Source organism: Centropristis striata, chromosome 13 (genome assembly GCF_030273125.1).
Source record: "Centropristis striata isolate RG_2023a ecotype Rhode Island chromosome 13, C.striata_1.0, whole genome shotgun sequence".
Lineage (NCBI taxonomy): Eukaryota > Metazoa > Chordata > Actinopteri > Perciformes > Serranidae > Centropristis > Centropristis striata.
In genome coordinates, this window is record NC_081529.1 from 22,293,397 (window position 1) to 22,315,362 (window position 21,966).

Sequence of the window (21,966 nt, forward strand, 5' to 3'; positions counted from 1 at the left end):
TTGATATAACGAGATTCTGATGTTATCGAGCACGCTGTGCACAATAACATCATAACACACTGTTTATTGTCCAGCATGGTGGAAGTGATGTTTCTCATGATAATATCAAAGTTTCTCATGATAACATAAACGTTTTTCATAATTATTTAAAAGTTTCTCAAAAAAGCAAAAATTTCTCATGATAACATCAACGTTTCTCATGATAAAATAAAAAAATCTCAACATATAAAGTTTCTCATGATAATATAAAGTTTTCTCATGACAAAGTAAAAGTTTCTTATGATCATATAAAAGTTTCTCATGATAATATAAAAGTTTCTCATGATAATATGAAGTTTCTCATGATAATATGAAGTTTCTCATAATAATATAAAAAAATCTCATAATATAAAAGTTACTCATTATAATATAAAGTTTCTCATGATAACGCAAAATAAATAAAACAATAAAAATAAAGTAATTAATAATAGTCATTTTTTTCTCTGCACTTTTGTCACAAGTGTTCTGTAGTAAATCAGAATGTAAAATAATTAATATAAAAACTAGTTTAAACTAAAGAGACAACAGAGCGACATCATGAGCAGCTGATCTGAAAAAAAACTTTGCGAACCGTCTGCCAATATTATCAGAGTGTGTGTGTGTGTGTGTGTGTGTGTGTGTGTGTGTGTGTGTTCAGCTGCCTCGCAGGTAAAACAGAGAGACGATAAGTTTCCTGACAGTTTGATAAAAGAGGAACAAACCGCCGAGTTCTTACATAACACACACACACACACACACACACACACACACACACACGAGTGCAGGCGTGTCCTGGCAGGAAGGCAGGTGTGTGTGTGTGCAGCGAAGCGTTCTTTCATTGCTTCACTGCTGGAGAGTCACTGTACTCGGATACTTCAGTTTATTTGTTTTATTTACTTTATTCTTTTAACTGCACTATTATTATTTTTATTATTATTATTATTATTATTATTATTATTATTGTTATTATTATTATTACCATTATTTATTATTATTATTATTATTATTATATATTACGGCCAGAAGAAACATGACAGTGGGATGATCGGGAATATTGTGCTCTGTTTTCTTTTTAACGAAGATTCGCCAAAAAACTCCGATAACATGTCCCATAGAACACAATGAGAACTCAGCGTATAAGGAGGTGATGACCAGCTGACTCAGCAGCTCTCTGAACTTTAACATGAAACAGGATTTAAAGTTTAAACCATCAGGAGACTTTTCAATGTCAGAGTTTGTAATGGGTGTGTATTGGGTGAACTTTTTTTACAACATTCGTGACACAGTCTTTTCTGGTTTCTGTCATTCTAACTGTGTTGTTCTGCACAAAGACATGTTTGAATTGTTCTGATTGTGCTGATTCCACAGAGCTGCAGTACTAATAGATTATAGAGATTTTATATGTTGCAGTGAAACATGAGGACACAGAGGAGAATTATATATTTTGTGTCTTTTCCTTTGGTAATGTTGTGTCTTTTTGGTCATTTTACGTTCCTAACAACATTCATGACACTTATAACTCATAATTTATCAGACAAATTCAAGATTCAGAGCTGCAGGACTTATAGATTATATAGATTTTATATAGATTTATATGTTGCAGCGAGACAGACGAGGTCACAGAGAGGGGAATGTAGAAAGAGTAAAAAAAGATCTTCAGACCAGCAGAGAAAAATCCTGCTTTTTCACTTTAAAACATTTAGACATTTCGTGGATTTCTGTAAGAATTCTGAAATACTGTATGTCCCATAATTTTTTGCAGCAATTGTTTGGGTTGACTCCATTTCTTCAACACATTGGGTGCTAATTTTTTTAAATGAAGAGTGGATAAAAATGGACTAAAGTCCCTCCAACGTCCCACATTCAGACACCAAAACCTTAAGGAACATCAGAGAAAAATCCATGCTATGATTTGACTTGAGACGTTTTAGAGATTTCGGCAAGATTGCAAGTAATGTTTCACAATTAAAATCATAAACCATTTGTTCAACACGGTGCTATTTTTTTTTAACGTAAAAAAATGATAAAAATGGGTCAAAATCCCTCCAAATACAACATTCAGACAGCAGGACCTCAAAGAACAGCAGAGAAAAAAAAACTTGCTGTGATTTGACTTTAAAAAGTTTCAACATTTTGGAGATTTCTGCAAGATTTCTGACCATCTATTCAACACATTTGGTGTCAATTTTAGGCATTTTCTAATATCGAGAAAGAATTTAAATGTTTAAACTTCCTCCAGAATCCCACATTCAGACTCCAAGACCTTTAGACCAGCAGAGAAAACTCCATGCTGTGATCTGGTTTCAGAAACTTTAGACATTTAGTAGATTTGTGTATTTTGTGCGATTGTATGGCAGCTCTTGTGTTGTGTTGCTGCTTATTGTGAATCTAGTGTGTCAGCCATCCATCCTCTGAATGCTCTAGGTCTCTAGTTTGTGGTTGTAAAGTTTCATGAGGCTGTGATTATCCTAGAGGTCACAGCAGCTCATTTTATACACTGAGCTCAAGTTTCACTCACTAACATCATCACACATGAAGAACATTGGGCTCACTGAATCCACAAGAGTCTCAGCTTTCCAGTCAGACCCGATTTATGCAGCTCACAGACTGTTCAGGGACCCCAGGATGCACAAAGATTCACACACAAGAGAACACAATAACACATTTACTGCAAGAGAAACACTGCATGGTTTCTGCTTAAAACGTAAAACTAAAATCGTAAAAGTGCATAAAGTGGGCATGTCACCTCTAAAATGTGCTGTTGCCTATATAAAGATAAAATAGGACAAAACTTTTGCTTCAGCAGAAAAAATGCAGGTTTCTGCCACAAACTGCATATTTATCAGCATAAAGTGGGCTTGTCTGTAAAGAGGTGCCTTGTTTAGAAGTTTAATAAGATGCCAAAATATTCTCTGTAGCTTTAAAACTTTATCTCAGGCTCCCTCAACTCAAACAAGTTAAAAAAAGAAAAGAAAAAGAGAATCTGATACATAAAATAATGTTGTTGTTTTTTAGGTCAGACCCGATTTATGCAGCTCACAAACTGTTTAGGGCCCCCTGTATGCACAAAGATTCACACACAAGAGGACACAATAACACATTTTACTGCAGGAGAAAAACTCAATGGGTTCTGCCCCAAACAACTTCTGATAAACGCCATAAAGTGGGCATGTCACGTCTAAAAACAGCCCAAAGATTTAGTATCAGATGAAACAGAGAAAAAAGCAGCCAGGCTTGACACACAAAGTTTTGTCTTGTTGTTTCTCGTGATTTATGCAGCTCACAGACTGTTAGAAATATTCACATGAACCATTTCTATAATAGGCAAAACTACCAAATTTTTCTGCATGAGATCAGCATAAAGTGGGCATGTCTGTAAAGAAGTCTCATGGGTACCCATAGAACCCATTTACATTCAGATATATTGATGTCAGAGGTCAGAGGGAGCCCTTTGAAAATGACCATTTGGGCTCATTAAAAGTTTCAGCTTTTCAGTCAGACCCGATTTATGCAGCTCACAGACTGTTTAGGGACCCCAGGATGCACAAAGATTCACATAATATCAACATTTCTGACAGTAAAAGAACAAAATGTCCCGACAGGATGTTTTTATTGCCAGGGCATGTTTTCCTTTGTTATTTGTGGAACATTTTTTCATTGTGAGGTCATGTTTTACTTCCCAAGATTCATAATATAAAGTTATTTTGTGTTGTGTTGTTCAGAGTGTCTGTCACCTGTCAATCCAGTCTAGCGTCTTACTACAGATGTCCAGAGATCTGAGCTTCCTTCAGAAAAAGAGGCGGCTCTGCCCCTTTTTGTAGAGAGTGTCAGTGTTTAGGGACCAGTCCAACTTATTATCCAGGTATACACCTATACTTATAACTTGGCACCACCTCCATGTCCACCCCACAGGTATTCACTGGCAGAAGAGGGGGCTTGAGCCTGTGGAAATCTCTGATCATTTCCTTAGTCTTTGAGGTGTTCAGTAGCAGATAGTTCTTGTGACTCCAGTCACTGAAGGCTTTTATCAGATCCCTAGATTCAGATTCCTGTCCATTCCTGATACACGCCGCAATAGCAGTGTCGTCCGAGTACTTCTGGATGAGGCAGGACTCAGAGTTTAATTTGAAGTCCGCTCTGTACAGTGTGAACAGGAATGGAGCCAGAACAACATGAGGCGCATTCACACACTTACACACATGACTGAATATATCGAGTTGCCCTCCCCACTACTCCGCTTCAAAACAATTGAAGCATGATAGAGAAACATGCCTACCTGTCTGTATCAGTCCCGTCCCCACATTATCTCTCCGTGTGTCTCTGAGTCAGCCGAACTAAATACTACCAACCTGTCCGGGGCCGTCACATCCAAACACACTGTTGCATTATGCCGTTCGTTAGCCGCAAGCTAACATTAGCTTACAATTAAAAGTTGTGTTAATCACAAAAAGCTACTTCCTGTCGCTATACACATGCAGCTTTCAAAATAAGAGTACAGGAGGGTCACTGGTTCAAATCCCAGGTCAAGGACCGAAGTGCCCTTGAGCAAGGCACCTTAATTAGTAATAAGTAATATGCGGCCATTATAGTTATGTATCAACCTCCAGCAGCTCCGTAGTTCTCCGTCTCAGAGTCTTGACGCTCGGCCATGTGTGAACTACGCGTCTGTTCTATATTTGAAGCTCGAAGCGAGCAGCACACGTCAAGATGGACAGAGAGCGGATCGTTCTGACAGGAAGTCAGATATAAATTGCAGAGAGAATCCGATCGTTTTTCAAAATAAAACACCATGAGCAGACTCCGGGTCGTATTTCACGTCGCTAGATCAACATTTCTCACATTAAATAGAAATACACAGGTTATAGCATAAAAGGTATGAAACCACAATAAACACCAGTTAAATCACACAAAAAACACAAAAGACATTTACTATGAAGCCTACTTACCCATGGTAGAAGAGCCAATAGCGACGAAAAATGATCAAATTGGCAAGTAAACACTGTCGGACAAAAGGTACACACTGTGGCGCACGCAAGACGAGACGCTTTAAATGCTCCAGGTGGGTGTTGACGCCGCGTGGATGACGGACCAAATACGAGACGCTCACGCAACGCACTGCCGGCACACGCAGCTCCACGGGCACAGCAGTATGCAGCCCACCAAGATGCCTCCAATTAAATATACAAGAACCCTTTTTCTGCTTTACAATAATTAATTACAAATTATGCCCCCGGACCCTCTAGATGGTTATTGTTATAATTTGCTAATACTCAAGAATCAAGAGTACATTTTTTGTATTTGGCAGCTGTCAAGATTTGCACTTGATTATTATTTTGTTGTATGATTTTTATTTATACAGACTGAAAAAAAATCATATTTTCTATATATTTTTCAGTATTTTGTAATATCCTAAGAAATATCGTTATCGCAACAAATTTCACAAACAAATATTGTGATAATCTTTTAGAGCCATATCACCCAGCTCTACCTGTCACAACATTCTTTTTTACTGAATCCACAAGAGTCTCAGCATTCCAGTCAGATGAATAAATACATTTGATATTTTTACATTTATTTTATTACATATTTAAGTTTTTCTATTTTTATTTATTTGTTTACACATTATTTTTTATATTTCCACATTTTTGCATAACATGTATTTATTTCTATTTTTTTTATTTCTACATTTATTCATCTTTTTCTGTGAGACTTTTGTTGCCAAACAATGCGAAAAACTAGCTGAAATGTCAAAATAAATGAATGAATAAATAAATGAATAAATATAGAAACAAGCAAATACATAAAAAATGTAAATATATATAATTAATTAATTAATATTTATTATTGAAATGATCTCATTGCTCATTGTGGACGTGGAGCGTCTTCAGGTTGTTTGGGAGAAAGTTAGGACACAAATCAACATTTCTGACGTCGGTTTCTGGACATTTTGATACAGAAATAATTAAATATTAAATGTTGAAGTGCAGACGAGCCGGAAACAGAGAAAGTGAGAGAGCAGCTGAGATCCGTGTGGGAGGAACGTTTCTGAACAAGAGAAGAAGAAGAAGAAGAAGTGAACGCCGCCCACTCGTTCACCTCCTCCTCTCAGCTGCAGCATCATGTGGACATGCATGGACTCTGTGTGTGTGTGTGTGTGTGTGTGTGTGTCTGTTTGTGTGTGTCTGTTTGTGTGTGTGTGTGCGTGCGTGCGTGCGTGCATGCCCGTAGATACATGAGAGGCTCTTTAGCACCTGTTCACATAGCAACCAGCTCTCAACAAGACATGTGGAGAAGAAGAAGAGTGGGAGGAAGAGAGAGAGAGAGAGAGAGAGAGAGAGAGAGAGAGAGAGAGAGAGAGAGAGAGAGAGAGAGAGAGACTGAGCAGCGTCCTGCAGGCAGCTTTATTTTCAGTAAAAATAAATGAAAAAATAATAAACGGATAAATTAATTAATTAATATAGATTTTTTAAAATTAATCCATAATAAATGAATTTAAAAATTAATAAATAGATGAATAATGTGGAAATGTAAAATTAAATGGGATATTACCGAATAAATTATATATAAAACACATTTATGTAAAAATATGGAATTCTTATATATTTTTTGTATTTTTCATCCTTTACAGGAACAGTTTATTATTGATTACACACACACACACACACACACACACACAGCTTTAAAGCATGTTTCCGTTTTTTTTTAAATCCCCCAAAATACACAATTTATCACAAGCAGAAACTGTAAAAACTGAAATTTTCTGCAGATTGTCACGTTTTGTGGATCCTCGAACAAGTCAAGTGTGACAAATGCTTCCGCCAGGAAAAAAAACAGAATTAGACGTTAAAATGTTGATCTGTGATAAAAATGTGTTAGTTTGGATATAGATGATATTTTCTTCTTGTTTTTTTAAACTGAGCTGCATTTTTCAGCGTTAAAAAGAGAATCTGAACTTTGTTGTGTAACAGTTTTCGTCTCGCTGTCAGTCGGTGAGCTCGGAGGCGTTTTTACATCCTTTCTCTCCTCTTCCTCCCACGTTCACACCATCCCTCTCTCTCTCTCTCTCTCTCTGTTTGTGAATTCATGTCCGACACATGAATCTGAGGCTCATATCAGAGAGAAACTAGCAGCTTTAACATAATTTTCTTTCTTCTAGTGAACAGATTTAGAAGTGGGAACAACTCTAACATGTCTTTGTGCAGAATAACACAGTAAGAATGACAGAAATCTGTAAAAATATGAAAAAATGTGTCCTAAATGTAGGAAAACCAGTTTTCTCCACATATTGTACATTTTCTCAGTATTTTCATGTTTCGAGCCTCTCCTGTCCTCTCCTCTCTGCTTTGTGTAAACAGCCTCTCCTGTCCTCTCCTCTCTGCTCTGTGTAAACGGATTCTCAGTGAATATTTGTCACATGACCGTTGGTCTCAGCAGAATCAATCATGTCTTCACAGTGTCTCTGAGGAGCAGAATTTAATGTTTTTAACAGGATCTGGTTAGTGCAAATGCTTTATTTTAAATGACACATGGAGAATAAAGAGATTCTGACACAAATATCAACATTTAACACAAGTTTTGGTCACTTTTTATAACTGATGATCTGTTCAGGGACCGTCGGAAAGTTCAAACTCTGATCATAATGCCTGTTTTTACAGTTTCTTTCTAGATACATGGAGGATTGTTGGCAGGTTTTGGGGTTTGGAGACAATCATCAGAAAATAATGATTCATAAAATCTTACTTCTTGTGTTTTAGCATTTTTGAGGCTTTTGAAAGATCGACTTCAGGCATTTTATTACCAATTATGGATTCATAAATTAATTAACAGCCTTTAAAGACAAAAACATGATAATGATTGTATGTCAGCTCTTGTGTTGTGTTGCTGCTTATTGTGAATCTAGTGTGTCAGCCATCCATCCTCTGAATGCTCTAGGTCTCTAGTTTGTGGTTGTAAAGTTTCATGAGGCTATGATTATCCTAGAGGTCACAGCAGCTCATTTTATACACTGAGCTCAAGTTTCACTCACTAACATCATCACACATGAAGAACATTGGGCTCATTGAATCCACAAGAGTCTCAGCTTTCCAGTCAGACCCGATTTATGCAGCTTATGCAGATTTTAATTTTATTTCTTCATTTCTTCATGTTTTTCTGTGAGAAATGTAAAAGTAAATGAATAAATTTTAAATACATAATGAATAAACACATTTATAAATACATTTGGAAATAAACTTAATACATGAATAATCAATTAAAATGAAAAATAAATACAGAAATAAATTAGATAAATTGATAAATAAATAATTGTAGAAGTTATACATAATTACATATAAAAAAATATTTATATAACAAATAGATTTATTTAGATAAATACATTTATAAACTAATACATAGTAAATAAACACAACATTTTGAATACATTTATGTGGAAATGTAAAAATAAATGGATCAATAATAAAAGGGTAAATAAATTAAATAATATGGAAATATTTTAGAAATGAATCCATAATAAATAAACTTATAAATAAATGTGGAAATGTATATATATATATATATATATATATATATATATATATATATATATATATATATATTAATACATGAATAATAAATCAATGTAGAAATATGGAATTCTTATTTATTTTTTGTATTTTTCATCCTTCATAGGAACACTTTTTATTGATTACACTCACACACACGCGTCTGACGCTCTTCACTGTTTCTCTCACTGTCGGCAACGTGGTGTCTCTATGGTAACCGCCTGCAGAGAGGCGGACCCCAGCAGGACACGCCCACTGCAGCATGCATCACACAGACACACACACACACACACACTCTCAGCAGCAGTGTGCTGGATGTGACCACAGGTTTGGAGTCGTGCTGTTTCAGCTGCAGCGAAAAACAAAGAATGTGTTTGATGTGAATCATCAACGTTTAAAAATAGAAAAATCTGACTGTCACAAAAGCTTCACTGCTGCTTCAGAAACAACACGGCTAAATATGTCTTCATGGCCTACATTTAGAGGGTGTGTGTGTGTGTGTGTGTGTGTGTGTGTGTGTGTGTGTCTGTGTCTGTGTGTGTCTGTGTGTGTGTGTGATGTAGAAGCAGGTCAAGTCTCTTGCAGTTATTTACAGTTTTTCTGCATATATTTTAAAACACTTTGGCATCAGATTTCTGCATTTTGTCATTAAATTAATCATTTTTCCTCTCTTTCTTGTTTGATGCAGCCATGCTAGCAGTTTCCACCTGCTTTCAGTCATTGTGCTAAGCTAGGCTAAGATAGAACTGCTTTGTAGCACAGCAGCAGAGATCAGTTGTGTGTGTGTGTGTGTGTGTGTGTGTGTGTGTGTGTGTGTAATGATATCTGATTGATGATTTCCATGTATTTGTGTGCGCTCGGCCGCAGCTCTCTGTGCTTTGGCTTCAGATGTTCAGTGAGCAGCAGAAACTCTTCAGCTGCAGGAGCTTTAGTAATGTTTATTTAAAGCTGCGTCTGGCGCCCCCTGTGGACAGAACAGTGTTCATGAACACCAGACTCCATTTAGAAAACAACTGACTTTACTGCAGCAGGTCTGACAGTCCGCCTCGCTCCGAGTTCAAACTTTATCAAGAAAGTCCGAAAAGAACTCGTAGGTCTTGATAAGTCCAGATTTTTGGCCTACAAAAGTCTAAACTTACAAAGACAAGTGAGCACTAAATCGGTTCTCGAGTCCAGTCAGACCCGATCTATGCAGCTCCAAACTTTTGGACAAGTGAGCTCTAAAATGGTTCAGTAGGAAACAGGAACTTCTAGCTGTGGACAAAACAGAGTGTTTCCACGAGCACCAGACTCCCTTTAGAAAACGTCTAATTTTACTCCAGCAGGTCTGACAGTTAGCCTCGCTCCAAGTTCAGACTTTATCAAGAAAGTCCTGCAGACTATTAAAGAACTTCAGCTTCTGTTAACAAACGAAAGGATATTCAGAGTAATCAGGTCCGAAAAAAAACTTGTAGGTCTTTGGAAGTCTAGATTTTTGGACCTATAAGAGTCTGAACTTACGAAGGCAAGCAAGCACTAAAACGGTTCTCGAGTCCAGTCAGACCCGATCTATGCAGCTCCAAACTTTTGGACAAGTGAGCTCTAAAATGGTTCAGTAGGAAACAGGAACTTCTAGCTGTGGACAAACAGAGTGTTTCCACAAGCACCAGACTCCCTCACAGACTGTTTGGGGACCCCAGGATGCACAAATATCCAGTCAATATTCCTAAACAACGCTGTCCAAAATGTTGTTTTTTTACTGAGAGCCCAGTTCAGTCAGTTTGAGGCTCCTGATGAGTTTATTCAGCATTTATTCTTAGTGATGTCATAACTTTACACAGCTGGTTGATCCTCTGATCAGCTGCAGGACTTTCCTTGGTGTGGCATCAGAAACTACTGCATATTCTTTTGGGGTATTTGGCAAGCTGAATTTATTGAGGAATCACCCTCTAAGTGTCCCTAAGCATTCACCAGCTGTTTCACTAGAACTAAGACCTTTTCTTATAGTACACTGATTTATTTTTTTATTGAATATTCTTGTTCATCCAGATGTAACATCTAGTTGGCGAGAAGTTATGCTTGTACACCATTTTCAAGTGGTCATGTGACGTCAGCACAGGTTGTTGTTGAACTGTTGGTGCGTTCAGGTGCAGTGTGTAAAACTAACCTCTGTGTGTGTGTGTGTGTGTGTGTGTGTGTGTGTCTCTGCAGAAACCCTGCTGGACGACTTCATGTTGACACATCCCATCTTCCTGACGGCCGACAGGTTCCAGCAGGTCCTGCTGCAGCAGTATCCTCCTCATGTCTCTCTCTCTCTCTCTGTCTCTCTCTCTTTCTCTCTCTCTCTCTCTCAGTATCAGCAGGTTACAACGTGCAGGTGTTGCTGCCCTGCTCACTGCCTGCAGGCTCACGCTGCCTGATCAGTCCTGCTTTCCAGAATATAAAAGATTATTATGATCAATACTGAGATCTTGATAGTTATGAACACAACAAAAATAAGTCTATTTATTCATTTACATTATTTGTGTATGTATGTCTTAAACTGTTTTTTCTTCAACTTTAAATGTAATTCAACTGAAAAACAAATAAAACAAATAAATAGATAAAATATAAAATTATATATTAATCATAAATAAGTCAAAATAAACGAGATAATCTATCTACCAACTAAAATGAATATTAAATTAATAAATCAAAATAATAAATCAATAATTTTGTTGTAGTGCACCGCCACAACCCACTGAAAGCTTAATAAAAATGAATTTGACAATTATTTGAAAAATATATATTGTAGTGCACTTTCATAACAAACGGAAAAATACAAATTAATACATTAAAATAATATATTAATAAATGTTGTAGTGCACTTTCAGAACAAACTAAAAACCACTAAATATATATTTAATGGATCAAATCAATAAAATGAAAATTAAAAAAAATTGAATTATATCAAATATCTTTAGTGTATCTTCATAACTAAAAGTTTATATTTAATATATGAAAAAAAATATACAAATTAATTAAACTAATGTTAATTTGAATAAATATGTTTTATTTCACCTTCTTAAATAGAAACTACAAAATATATATGAAATGTATCAAATAAATAAGAAATATAGATTTTTATTGAAAATTAAATGAAATATGTTGCCACAACCAACTGAAAAAATATGTCTTGCAGTATGAATATCAATATGGGGAGAAAACAGGTTTTTTTGTGGCCACTTGGGAAAGTAAAAAATATACACATTCAGTTTTAATCACATTTAAAAAAAATATCAGAGAAATTCAACTTTTTTTCAGATTTCTGTCACTCTAACTGTGTTATTCTTGGCGCCCTCATCAGGCTGCTGGAGGAACTGCACCCAGTGTTCAGTGTGTGCAGAGACGGAGGCAGCTGTGTGTGTGTGTGTGTGTGTGTGCAGTGGTATGTGGGTCATCATGGCGTCTCTACAGCTGCTCTCTGCGGCTCAGACACTGAACATAAACTGATTTAATTTCATTATTTTAATTAAATTGATATTAATGACTTAATTAATGACTGTTTTGACAAGCTTAAGTTCAGAGTCTCCTTCAGTTTATCCTCACATACGTCACATTTTATTCTCCAGTCTCACGTTCACGTCTCAGATCTTTTTCACGTTTTCATAATTCATTTATTATTTATTTCTTGATTCTCCTTAACTCGAGACTTCCAGATTCAGCCTGGAGACAGAGGGGAGGGAGGGGGAGGGGGGAGGGAGGGAGGGTGAGAGGAGACGAGGAGGAGGAGGAGGTGGAGAGGCGGAGGCTGACGGAGCGATGGATGCAGCGGAGAGAAAGCAGGCGGTGCTGAACGTGGCGTTCAGATATCTGGAGACGTACAGAGAACTACTGCAGGAGGAAGGAGAGAGGAGCAACAGTTTCCCCAAGGTCACACACACACACACACACACACACACACACAATAGTTTCTGGGAAAATATATTGTCCTAAAAAATGTGTTATGGTGACAGGCCTACTGCCAGTGGTCATAGAAGCTCTACACAGCTTACAGACACCATGGCTTCTGTCCAGCTTCCCTTTCTTCTTATAGAACACAAAAATTGTCTACACTTTGGATTTTTGTTCCCCCATGCGTTAAAAATCAACCGATTCCAAGTCTCACGATACCCGATCCATGACTCTACAACCGATCCATGACTCTACAACTGATCCATGACTCTACAACTGATCCATGACTCTACAACTGATCCATGACTCTACAACTGATCCATGACTCTACAACTGATTCATCTAGGAGTTCACGACTGACTCGTATCGATTGAGAAGGCCGCTACCGACACAGTTGTATCTCTCACTAGTTAAACCTAATATCTGGTCGCACCGGTTTATTATTCACAACCGTAGTTATTACCGAGAAATGAGTCATGATGTGAAAGAAAAAGCTGCAGAATATCCCTTTAACTATCTCCTAACACACACACACACACTAACACACACACACACGGGACGGGTGTGGCGGGACTGTTGTTTCTGGAGTGACTCATCTCAGCACACACCTGGAGAACTTTGACTCTCCCTCCACCTGTGTGTGTGTGTGTGTGTGTGTGTGTGTGTTATGTAATGTTGGATTTGACATCAGACTGTTTATTTTGTGTTAACCGTATGTGTGTGTGTGTGTGTGTGTGTGTGTGTGCAGGAGCTGTACCTGTGTGCGGTTCAGGAGTTGACTCGTTATCCTGAGCTGGTGGAGGATGTCCTCAAACTGCAGAGATGGACCGAGATTTTACACTGCCCGTAAGACACACACACACACACACACACACACTAATAATACACACAATAACATACTGGTGTCTTGATTTGTCACTTTGTTTTATATTTCTCCTGAAGTCAAACAAACCTGTTTATCACTGTGTGTGTGTGTGTGTGTGTGTGTGTAGCTCTGAGGAGGAGAAGGAGAGCAGGAAGAAGCAGGTTCGTCCTCTGTTCAGACACTTCAGACGCATCGACGCCTGTCTGCAGCCCAGAGAGGCCTTCAGAGGCTCCGACGAGAGTAAGACACACACACACACACACACACACACACACACACACACACCTGCACACTGACTACACTGGATTATCACACAGTTGAAATGCAAACACACCTGCAGTCTGTGGTTTTTATATTCAAAATCACAAACTGACACACAGAGCTCAGCTACTGTTAGCCTAGCTTAGGATGAAGACTAGAAGCAGAGGGAAACTATATTTAAGTTATGAAGTTAACTATATTTGTGTGTGTGTGTGTGTGTGTGTGTGTGTGTGTGTGTGTTTGTAGTCTTCTGTAGAGTCTACACCCCGGACCACTCCTACGTGACCATCCGGAGCCGTCTGTCCTGTCGTGTCGGGGAGATTCTGGCCCTGGTGCGTGAGAAGCTGCAGTACAGCGAGGACCAGCCGGTGCTGCCGGGACACCTGGTGCTGGTGGCCGTCACGTCAGCTGGAGGTCAGAAACACGGTGATATCTGAGTGTTGTTTCCGCGCGGCGTGGTGCAGCGCGGTGTGTAACTGTTGTGTGTGTGTCCAGAGAAGGCCGTGTTCAGGCCCAGTGACGAGGCCGTGTTCACCACGCTGGGAGTCAACACACACCTGTTCGCCTGCGAGCCCAACGAGCTCGACTCACTGGTAAGGAATTCACTCACTGATTCACTGAACACTGTTTTGTTTTCTTGTTTCTTTAAATATTATTATGAAAATATATTTTTTAACCCTCTGAACCCGCCAACCTGCTGACAGGCTTGAAAAGTCATCAGAAATCCAGCAGAGAGAATCTGTAAAAACAGACATTATCGTCAGAGTTTAACCTTTCCGACGGTCCTTGAACACCTCATCAATTATTGTTGATGTTGATATTTGTGTCAGAATGTCTTTATTCTCCATGTGTCATTTAAAATAAAGCGTTTGCACTAACCAGATCCTGTTAGAAACATTAAAATCTGCTCCTCAGAGACACTGTGAAGACATGATTGATTCTGCTGAGACCAACGGTCACATGACAAATATTCACTGAAAATCTGTTTACACAGAGCAGAGAGGAGAGGACAGGAGAGGCTGTTTACACAGAGCAGAGAGGAGAGGACAGGAGAGGCTGCAAACATGACAATACCTCAATATGTACAATATGTGAAGTAAACTGGTTTTATGGTCATTTAACATCTTTTGCCTTTTGACGTAATTATGTATGGAAATGTGTAATTTTATGTGATTTTGTTATTTAGTCGTTTGGGTAATGTTGTCTCTTTATGGTCATTTTATGTATTTTTTGTCATTTTGTGGGTTTTTTTGTGTTTCCAAAAAAAAATTTTTTACAACATTCATGACCCTTGTGGGCACTTGGAGAAGTTTTTGATATATAAATTCCATTTTATTACAATTTTTACAATCAGAGAAAAACATTTTTTTCTGATTTCTGTCATTCTTAGTTACTCTGCACTAAAACATGTTTGAGTTGTTCTGATTGTGCTGATTACATAGAGCTGCAGGACTTATAGATTATAGAGATTTTAATAGATTTATATAGATTCTTTATATTGCAGTAAATCAAGGCCACAGTGACTGAACGGTAAATCTGTCCATTGAGGTTCAGAGGGTTAAAAGGATGAAACATCAGGTTATAGATTAAAGTGTTTACAAAAGCTTGGAAACGAACCATGATAACCAAAATAATTTGCAGGTTAGATGATTAAAAAGGGCTTTGATTCGTCTTGGAGGTGAACTGCCTCCAAAGCTCCACCTGCTGTGTTTTCTAACCTGATGACATCATTTCCTCTCAGCTCCCTCTACCTGAGGAGATCCACTGGACGCCCGGCGACAGCAAACTGCATGACATGTCAGCGGAGGAGGTGGCCAACCAGCTGGTGGTGTTTGACTGGGAGCTGTTCAGCTGTGTGCACGAGGTCAGAGAGACTTTACACTCCCTCCCCAGAACGGGTCATCAGTTATAAATTGTGACCAAAACTTATCTTAAAATGTTAATAAAATTCCTTGCAACAAAACAACTTTTTTTGAAAATCCTTTAAAAAAACCTGATAAAAGTTTTTGCACCTAAAATTCTTTTTAAAGAATATTGATAATAGTTTTTGTACCAAAAATTCTTTTAAAAAAATCATGATAGAGGTTTTCACACCAAAACTTCTTTTTGTAAATTTCTTTTGCACCAAGACAACTTTTAAAAAAATTCCTGATGGAAGTTTTTGCCCCTAACCTAAAAAAAAATCCTAGTAAAATGTTTTATACCAAAACCTAGAAAAATATTTTCCTGATAAAAGTTTTTGCACCGAAATAAAAAAAAAAAAGCATGATGAAATTTTTTGGACCAAAACAACTTAAAAAAAAACAAAAAAAAAAACAATCCTGATTTAAAAAAAAAATGCCCCCAAAAAATATAAAATATAATATAAATATTTTTAAAAATCAGTTTTCTTCTTATAGATCTGAAGAGTAACAGAGTAAAGGGTCATCCCAAATGTTTATTGTGTTAAATTGAGTGACTGGACCCGCCAAGACAAATATGTTTTCTGGAAAAAAATCACCATAAATACATTTATTATAGAAAGAAACTGTAAAAACAGACATTATCCTCAGAGTTTGAACTTTCTGATGGTCCTTAAACAGATCATCAGCTATAAAAAGTGACCAAAACGAAGCTTAAAATGTTGATATTTCTTTCAGAATCTCTTTATTCTACATGTGTCATTTAAAAATCCAAAATGTGTCCAAAATTAAAGTGTGAAACTTTGAGCTCAAACACAGGAGAGCAAAGCCATTTCACGTTTGTCTTCTTCTTCGTTGGTGTCCCCTGCAGGTGGAGTTTGTGTGTTACGTGTTTCACGGGGAGCAGTCCCGCTGGCGCCCCCTGAACCTGGAGCTGGTACTGCAGCGCTGCAGCGAGGTGCAGCACTGGGTCGCCACGGAGATCCTGCAGTGCCAGTCGCTGCCGAAGAGGATCCAGCTGCTGCGCAAGTTCATCAAGATCGCAGCTCTGTGAGTCCAAAACAGCAGCAGAGTTCTCGTACTGAATTCCTGATGAAAGTTTTGGCACCGAAACAACGTTTTAAAAAAATCCTGATCAAAGTTTATGCACCAAAACTATTTTTTTGAAATTCCTGAACGTTTTTCCATCTAAATAATTTTGAATAAATATTTCTGATGAAAGTTTTTGCTCCAAAACTTCTTTAAAAAAAATCCTGATGAAAGTTTTTACACCATTTTTTTTTAAAATTTCTGATAAATGTTTTTGCACCAAATTTTTTTTTTTCTTTGCGATCAACTTTTTATTGACACCTTTTCAGTAACAGATACATGTGAAATAACAGCAAGCATGACACTTCATGCATGACACTCAAATGGTGCACCAAACTTATTTAAAAAAAATCCTGTTAAAGTTTTTGCACCCAAACTTAAAAAAAAAATTCCTAATGAAAGTTTTTGTACCAAAACCCCCCAAAACATCCAGATAAAATGTTTGGAACCAAAACTTCTAAAAAAAATTGCTGATGAAAACACTGAAACAACATTTTTAAAATTCCCTGATGAAAGTCTTGTCACGTGGTGATAAAAGCCCTGCTGGTGGCTGGAGATGCTGACTGTGTCTCTGTGTTTCAGCTGTAAGCAGCAGCAGGACCTGCTGTCGTTCCTCGCCGTCGTTCTGGGTTTAGACAACCCGGCCGTCAGCCGACTACGACTCACCTGGGAGGTACAGCCTTTATTCCATCATTAATTAATTTAAAAATAACCAAAACCTGTCTTTCAGACCCGTCAGTGGGCTGTGGGGTTCAGAGGGTTAATTGTTAATTACTTTTATTACAGCTTTTCTTTAAAAAAGTAAAGAAAACTTGTTGTCTTATGATGATACTTAAAATTTTTCTCTTTTGAAGCCTTTTTGTTGCAGCATGTTTATCACAATACAGTTTTTATTGGGAGATATAACTTTATTTAAGTTATTTTATTTATGTGTGTGTGTGTGTGTGTGTGTGTGTGTGTGTGTGTGTGTGTGTGTGTGTGCATGTTCAGGGTCTCCCGGGGAAGTTCAGGAAGCAGTTTCAGCAGTTTGAGAGCGTTGCAGTGAGTAAACATTGTTTTTTTATTGCTGATGTCAACAAAAACAAAAACATGCGACTTAAATCGTTGAATCAGTGAAATAGGTATTTGTAAGTATTTCCATACATATTCTTAATGCCAGCCTTTTTTAAAATTTATTTTGTGTCCATGGCAACAGGTGAAGTATTATTTTTAAAGCTCCTTTTTCTAATCTTTTTTAATTTAATTTTTTTTACTCTTGATAGAAGAGTGAAAAAGTATGTTTTTATTTTATTTATTTTTTATTCATGAAAACAGGTGATATTTATTAATGTTTTTTCGGCTCCTTTTTCTGAAATTTGTTTTTTCTTCTACATCTGTGAAAACAGGTGAACTTTGACCTTTGAAATTTACCAGTTTTACCCCAAAATCAAACCAAAAATCTTAAAATAGATAAATCTGAAACAAAAGAGAAAACATCCTGAGATCTCACCAGAACCTTCCTGTTCTTTAAATTAAAAACTATAAGACGCTTCGCTGCAGAATAAACTGACCAACAGGACGTAAAGAGTTAAAATCCTCATGACTGCAGCAGGAATATAAAATATAAAAATGATTAATTTAAAAACAGATATAACAGGAAAACATTTTTACTGCAACAGACAAACGTTTATTGTCACAGTGAGGTATCAGTAAAGTAATCTGATTACTTCCTACAGGATCCGTCCAGGAACCACAAGTCCTACAGAGACCTGATCACCGGTCTGAGGCCTCCGCTGATCCCCTTCACCCCCCTGCTGCTCAAAGGTCCGTCAGTTAATATAACAGCTTCATCCTCCTCTCTATGTCCTCATTTAAATCTATATCATCTATAAATCCTGCAGCTCTATGGAAACAGCACAATCAGAACAACTCAAACATGTCTTTGTGCAGAATAACACAGTTAGAATGACAGAAATCTGAAAAAAGTTGAATTTATCTGATAAATTATGAGTTATAAGGAATACATTATAAATTATAAGTGTCATGAATGTTGTTACAAACGTAAAATGACAAAAAAAGACACAAAATTACCCAAAAAAGACAAAAAACAAACAAAATTACCAACAAAGGACACAACATTACCAGGTAATACCAAGTATGTCACTGCAACATATAAAATCTATATAATCTATAAATCCTGCAGCTCTATGGAATCAAACATGTCTTTGTGCAGAATAACACAGTTAGAATGACAGAAATCAGAAAAAAAAGAAAAACACAAGTTAAATTTCTCTGAAGAATAAAAAAAAAAAATTGAAATAAAATATATAAACACTTTTCCAAGTGCCACAAATGTTGTATAATTTTTAAAAAGCCTCTCCTGTCCTCTCCTCTCTGCTCTCGGCTGGTCTTTCTTCTGCTCTCACGCAGTTTTAAAAGGACTTTAAATGAGATTACTGTACACACTGTACGCCTCCACCGTGTGTGTGTGTGTGTGTGTGTGTGTGTGTGTGTGCAGCCTTAAGCTCTGTCTCCATGGTAACCAGTGGAAGAGGAGGCAGGGATGGTTGGAAACGGTTAAAAACAGAAAGAAAGAATGAAACATGTGACGCTCAGTTATCAAATGCAAAAATGACAGAAGTAGAAATAAATAAATTATTAACTTAAAATAAATAATATATAAATAAAAGCAAAACAAATTCTATATTTTTACATTTATGTTTGGGTTATTTATGTATTTTTTTCATGTATTTAGTTTTTTATTCCCTCATTTATTTTGACATTAACACATGTATTAATTTTTGTGCAAATGTGTTTATTCATTATGCTTTCATTTCTACATTTATTTATTTCTATATTTATTCATTTATTTCAATTTTTTTCATGTATTTAGTTTATTTCCATTTTAATTTCTAAATGTTTTTATTTATCTGTACATTTATTTTTTCATTGTGTATTAATAACATTCATTTTTTTAAATATTTTTACATTTATATTAATATGTAAATAATAAAATAATTGTAAAAATATAGAATTGCCAATTATTTTTCACATTGATTCATTTATTTATTTATTCATTCATTTATTTATTTTTACTTGTTATTTTCCGTCCTTCAGACTCTGGCGCCCCCTGGTGCCACTGCACCAATATTTTTATAGAAGATAGCAGATAATATACTAATTAACCGATCAATAATAATGATTTATTTAATGTTGCAATTAAGGACCGAAGTCCAAAGTCACGTCCCTGTTCTATATAATAATAATAATAATAATAATAATAATAATAGTAATAGTAATAATAATAATAATAATAATTTATAATTTATTTATTTAATTTATTAGTACATTTAAAAGAAAAGCCGTAGAAAAGTTAAATAAATATATAAATATAAATATATAAATGAAATACATGTTTATATCTAAAAAGCTCATGTAAAAGAGAACAAAATATATATTAACACATACAGAAAAAATTAAATGAGTTGAAATTAAATAGAAAAAATCAAATAAAAATATATATTAACACTTCAAAAATAAAATAAATACTAGATAAAATATAAAATTTGAAAAATATATAAAATGTAAAATAATCTATTCTAACATTTACATATAAATGAAAAAACAAACCGATAAACAATAAACAGCAGACAACATGAAGGTGTCTGTTTGTTTGTTCTTGTTCAGACCTGACCTTCCTCCACGAGAGCTGCAAGACGTTCCATGGAGAACTAGTCAACTTCGAGAAGATGGTGAGTCCCAGCTGCACCTCCTGCTCCTGCTCCTCCTCTTGCTCCTCCTCCTGCTCTTCCTCTTTCTCCTCCTCCTGCACTTCCTCCTTCTCCTCCTCTTTCTCCTCCTGCACTTCCTCCTCTTCCTCTCTCTTTCCTCCTCCTCCTCTCTCTCTCTCCTCCTCCTGCTCCTCTCTCTCTTCCTCCTCCTGCTCCTTCTCCTCTCTCTCCTCCTCCTGCTCCTCTCTCTCTCTCTCTCTGCCTCCTCTCTCTCTCCTCCTCCCTCCTCCTTCTCCTCTCTCTCCTCCTCCTCCTCTCTCTCTCTCTCTCTCTCTGCCTCCTCTCTCTCTCTCCTCCTCCTCCTCCTCCTGCTCCTCTCTCTCTTCCTCCTCCTGCTCCTTCTCCTCTCTCTCCTCCTCCTGCTCCTCTCTCTCTCTCTCTCCTCCTCCTCCTCCTCTCTCTCTCCTCTCTCTCTCTCTCTCTCTCTCTGCCTCCTCTCTCTCCTCCTCCTCCTCCTGTGCCCTTATATTTCACTGCAATATATAATATCTATATAAATCTATAATTTATCTACTCCTTCTCCTCCAATCTCTTCTTCTTCTCCTCCTCCTCCTCCTCCTCCTCCTCCTGCTCCTCCTCCTGCAGCATAAAGTTGCAGAGATGGTGCGGATCATCAGGAGATATCGGAGCAGTCAGCTCGGTGAGTTTAAATAATAACTCAGTTAGTTTTTGACTCTTTCTACAGTTTTAATGTATTTATTAATTTGATATGCATCATATTTTTGTTGAGCTACTGTTTCTACACATTTATAAATATATAAATAAATATATACATACATGCAAAAATGTAGAAATAAATGTCAAATATATATATATTAAGTTATTTCTACTTATGTAATTTTTGTCCCTCAGTTTCACAGTAAAGTTCTGCCACTGACTTCACATTAAAAAGCTTTTATTGTGAAGGAAAAGTCCAGAGAACATGTGGTGAACTTTGTCTCCATCTGGTGGAGGCGCTGTGTCACTGCACATGTGTGTTTGTGTGTGTGTGTGTGTGTGTGTGTGTGTGTGTGTGTGTGTGTATGATGATTTTAACGTTGTCTCTCGTCTCCTGGCAGCGTTGGACACGGAGACGTCTCCGTCCCACCTGCAGACGAAGGCCTACGTCCGGCAGCTGCAGGTGATCGACAACCAGAACCTGCTGTTTGACATGTCCTGCAAACTGGAGCCCAAAGACACATAAAGGGACCGGAGGGAGCAGCAGGAGGAGCAGGAGGAGGTTTTGTTTTGTGCCCAGAAACAACAAAGAAAAACAGACGGAGCAAAGTTCTTCATCTTCATCCTGCTGAAACTAAAAACTCTTTGTTCAGCGACCACTTTTAATTAGTTTCTCCTCCTCCTCTTTCTCCTCCTCTTCCTCTGCCGTCAAACTGGACCGAACCCTGAGGAACTCCTCCAGGATCGGGTCCTGACAGCTGGCGTCTGTCAGTCTGATCCGAGTTCTTTCGACCTTCAGCAGGTTTGAAGGACGGATGAATCCTCGTCAGGGCTGCAAAACTTTGGCAGAATTCAAGCTGGAAACTTTCCGCCGGAATTATCAGGAATAAAGTGTTTCCGTTTAGTCACACCGGGACGCGTGTCCCTTTAATCTCGTCTTGTTTTCGTTTCAT

At 37.2% G+C, this 21,966-nt stretch overlaps 1 protein-coding gene across 1 annotated transcript in view; it reads left to right on the forward strand.

Annotated features, from left to right (window-relative positions):
• The window catches only part of rapgefl1 (Rap guanine nucleotide exchange factor (GEF)-like 1), a 29,039-nt gene extending 7,073 nt beyond the window's left edge, over positions 1–21,966 (forward strand). Inside the window, exons 3-16 of the mRNA XM_059348743.1 lie at positions 10,749–10,827; positions 12,236–12,449; positions 13,219–13,316; positions 13,463–13,575; positions 13,843–14,010; positions 14,092–14,189; positions 15,338–15,460; positions 16,369–16,547; positions 17,169–17,259; positions 17,577–17,627; positions 18,302–18,389; positions 20,253–20,317; positions 20,942–20,996; positions 21,415–21,966. Of these exons, the coding sequence (XP_059204726.1) occupies positions 10,749–10,827; positions 12,236–12,449; positions 13,219–13,316; positions 13,463–13,575; positions 13,843–14,010; positions 14,092–14,189; positions 15,338–15,460; positions 16,369–16,547; positions 17,169–17,259; positions 17,577–17,627; positions 18,302–18,389; positions 20,253–20,317; positions 20,942–20,996; positions 21,415–21,539 (1,547 nt within the window). The 3' untranslated portion in view covers positions 21,540–21,966. The remainder of the gene's footprint in view (positions 1–10,748; positions 10,828–12,235; positions 12,450–13,218; positions 13,317–13,462; positions 13,576–13,842; positions 14,011–14,091; positions 14,190–15,337; positions 15,461–16,368; positions 16,548–17,168; positions 17,260–17,576; positions 17,628–18,301; positions 18,390–20,252; positions 20,318–20,941; positions 20,997–21,414) is intronic.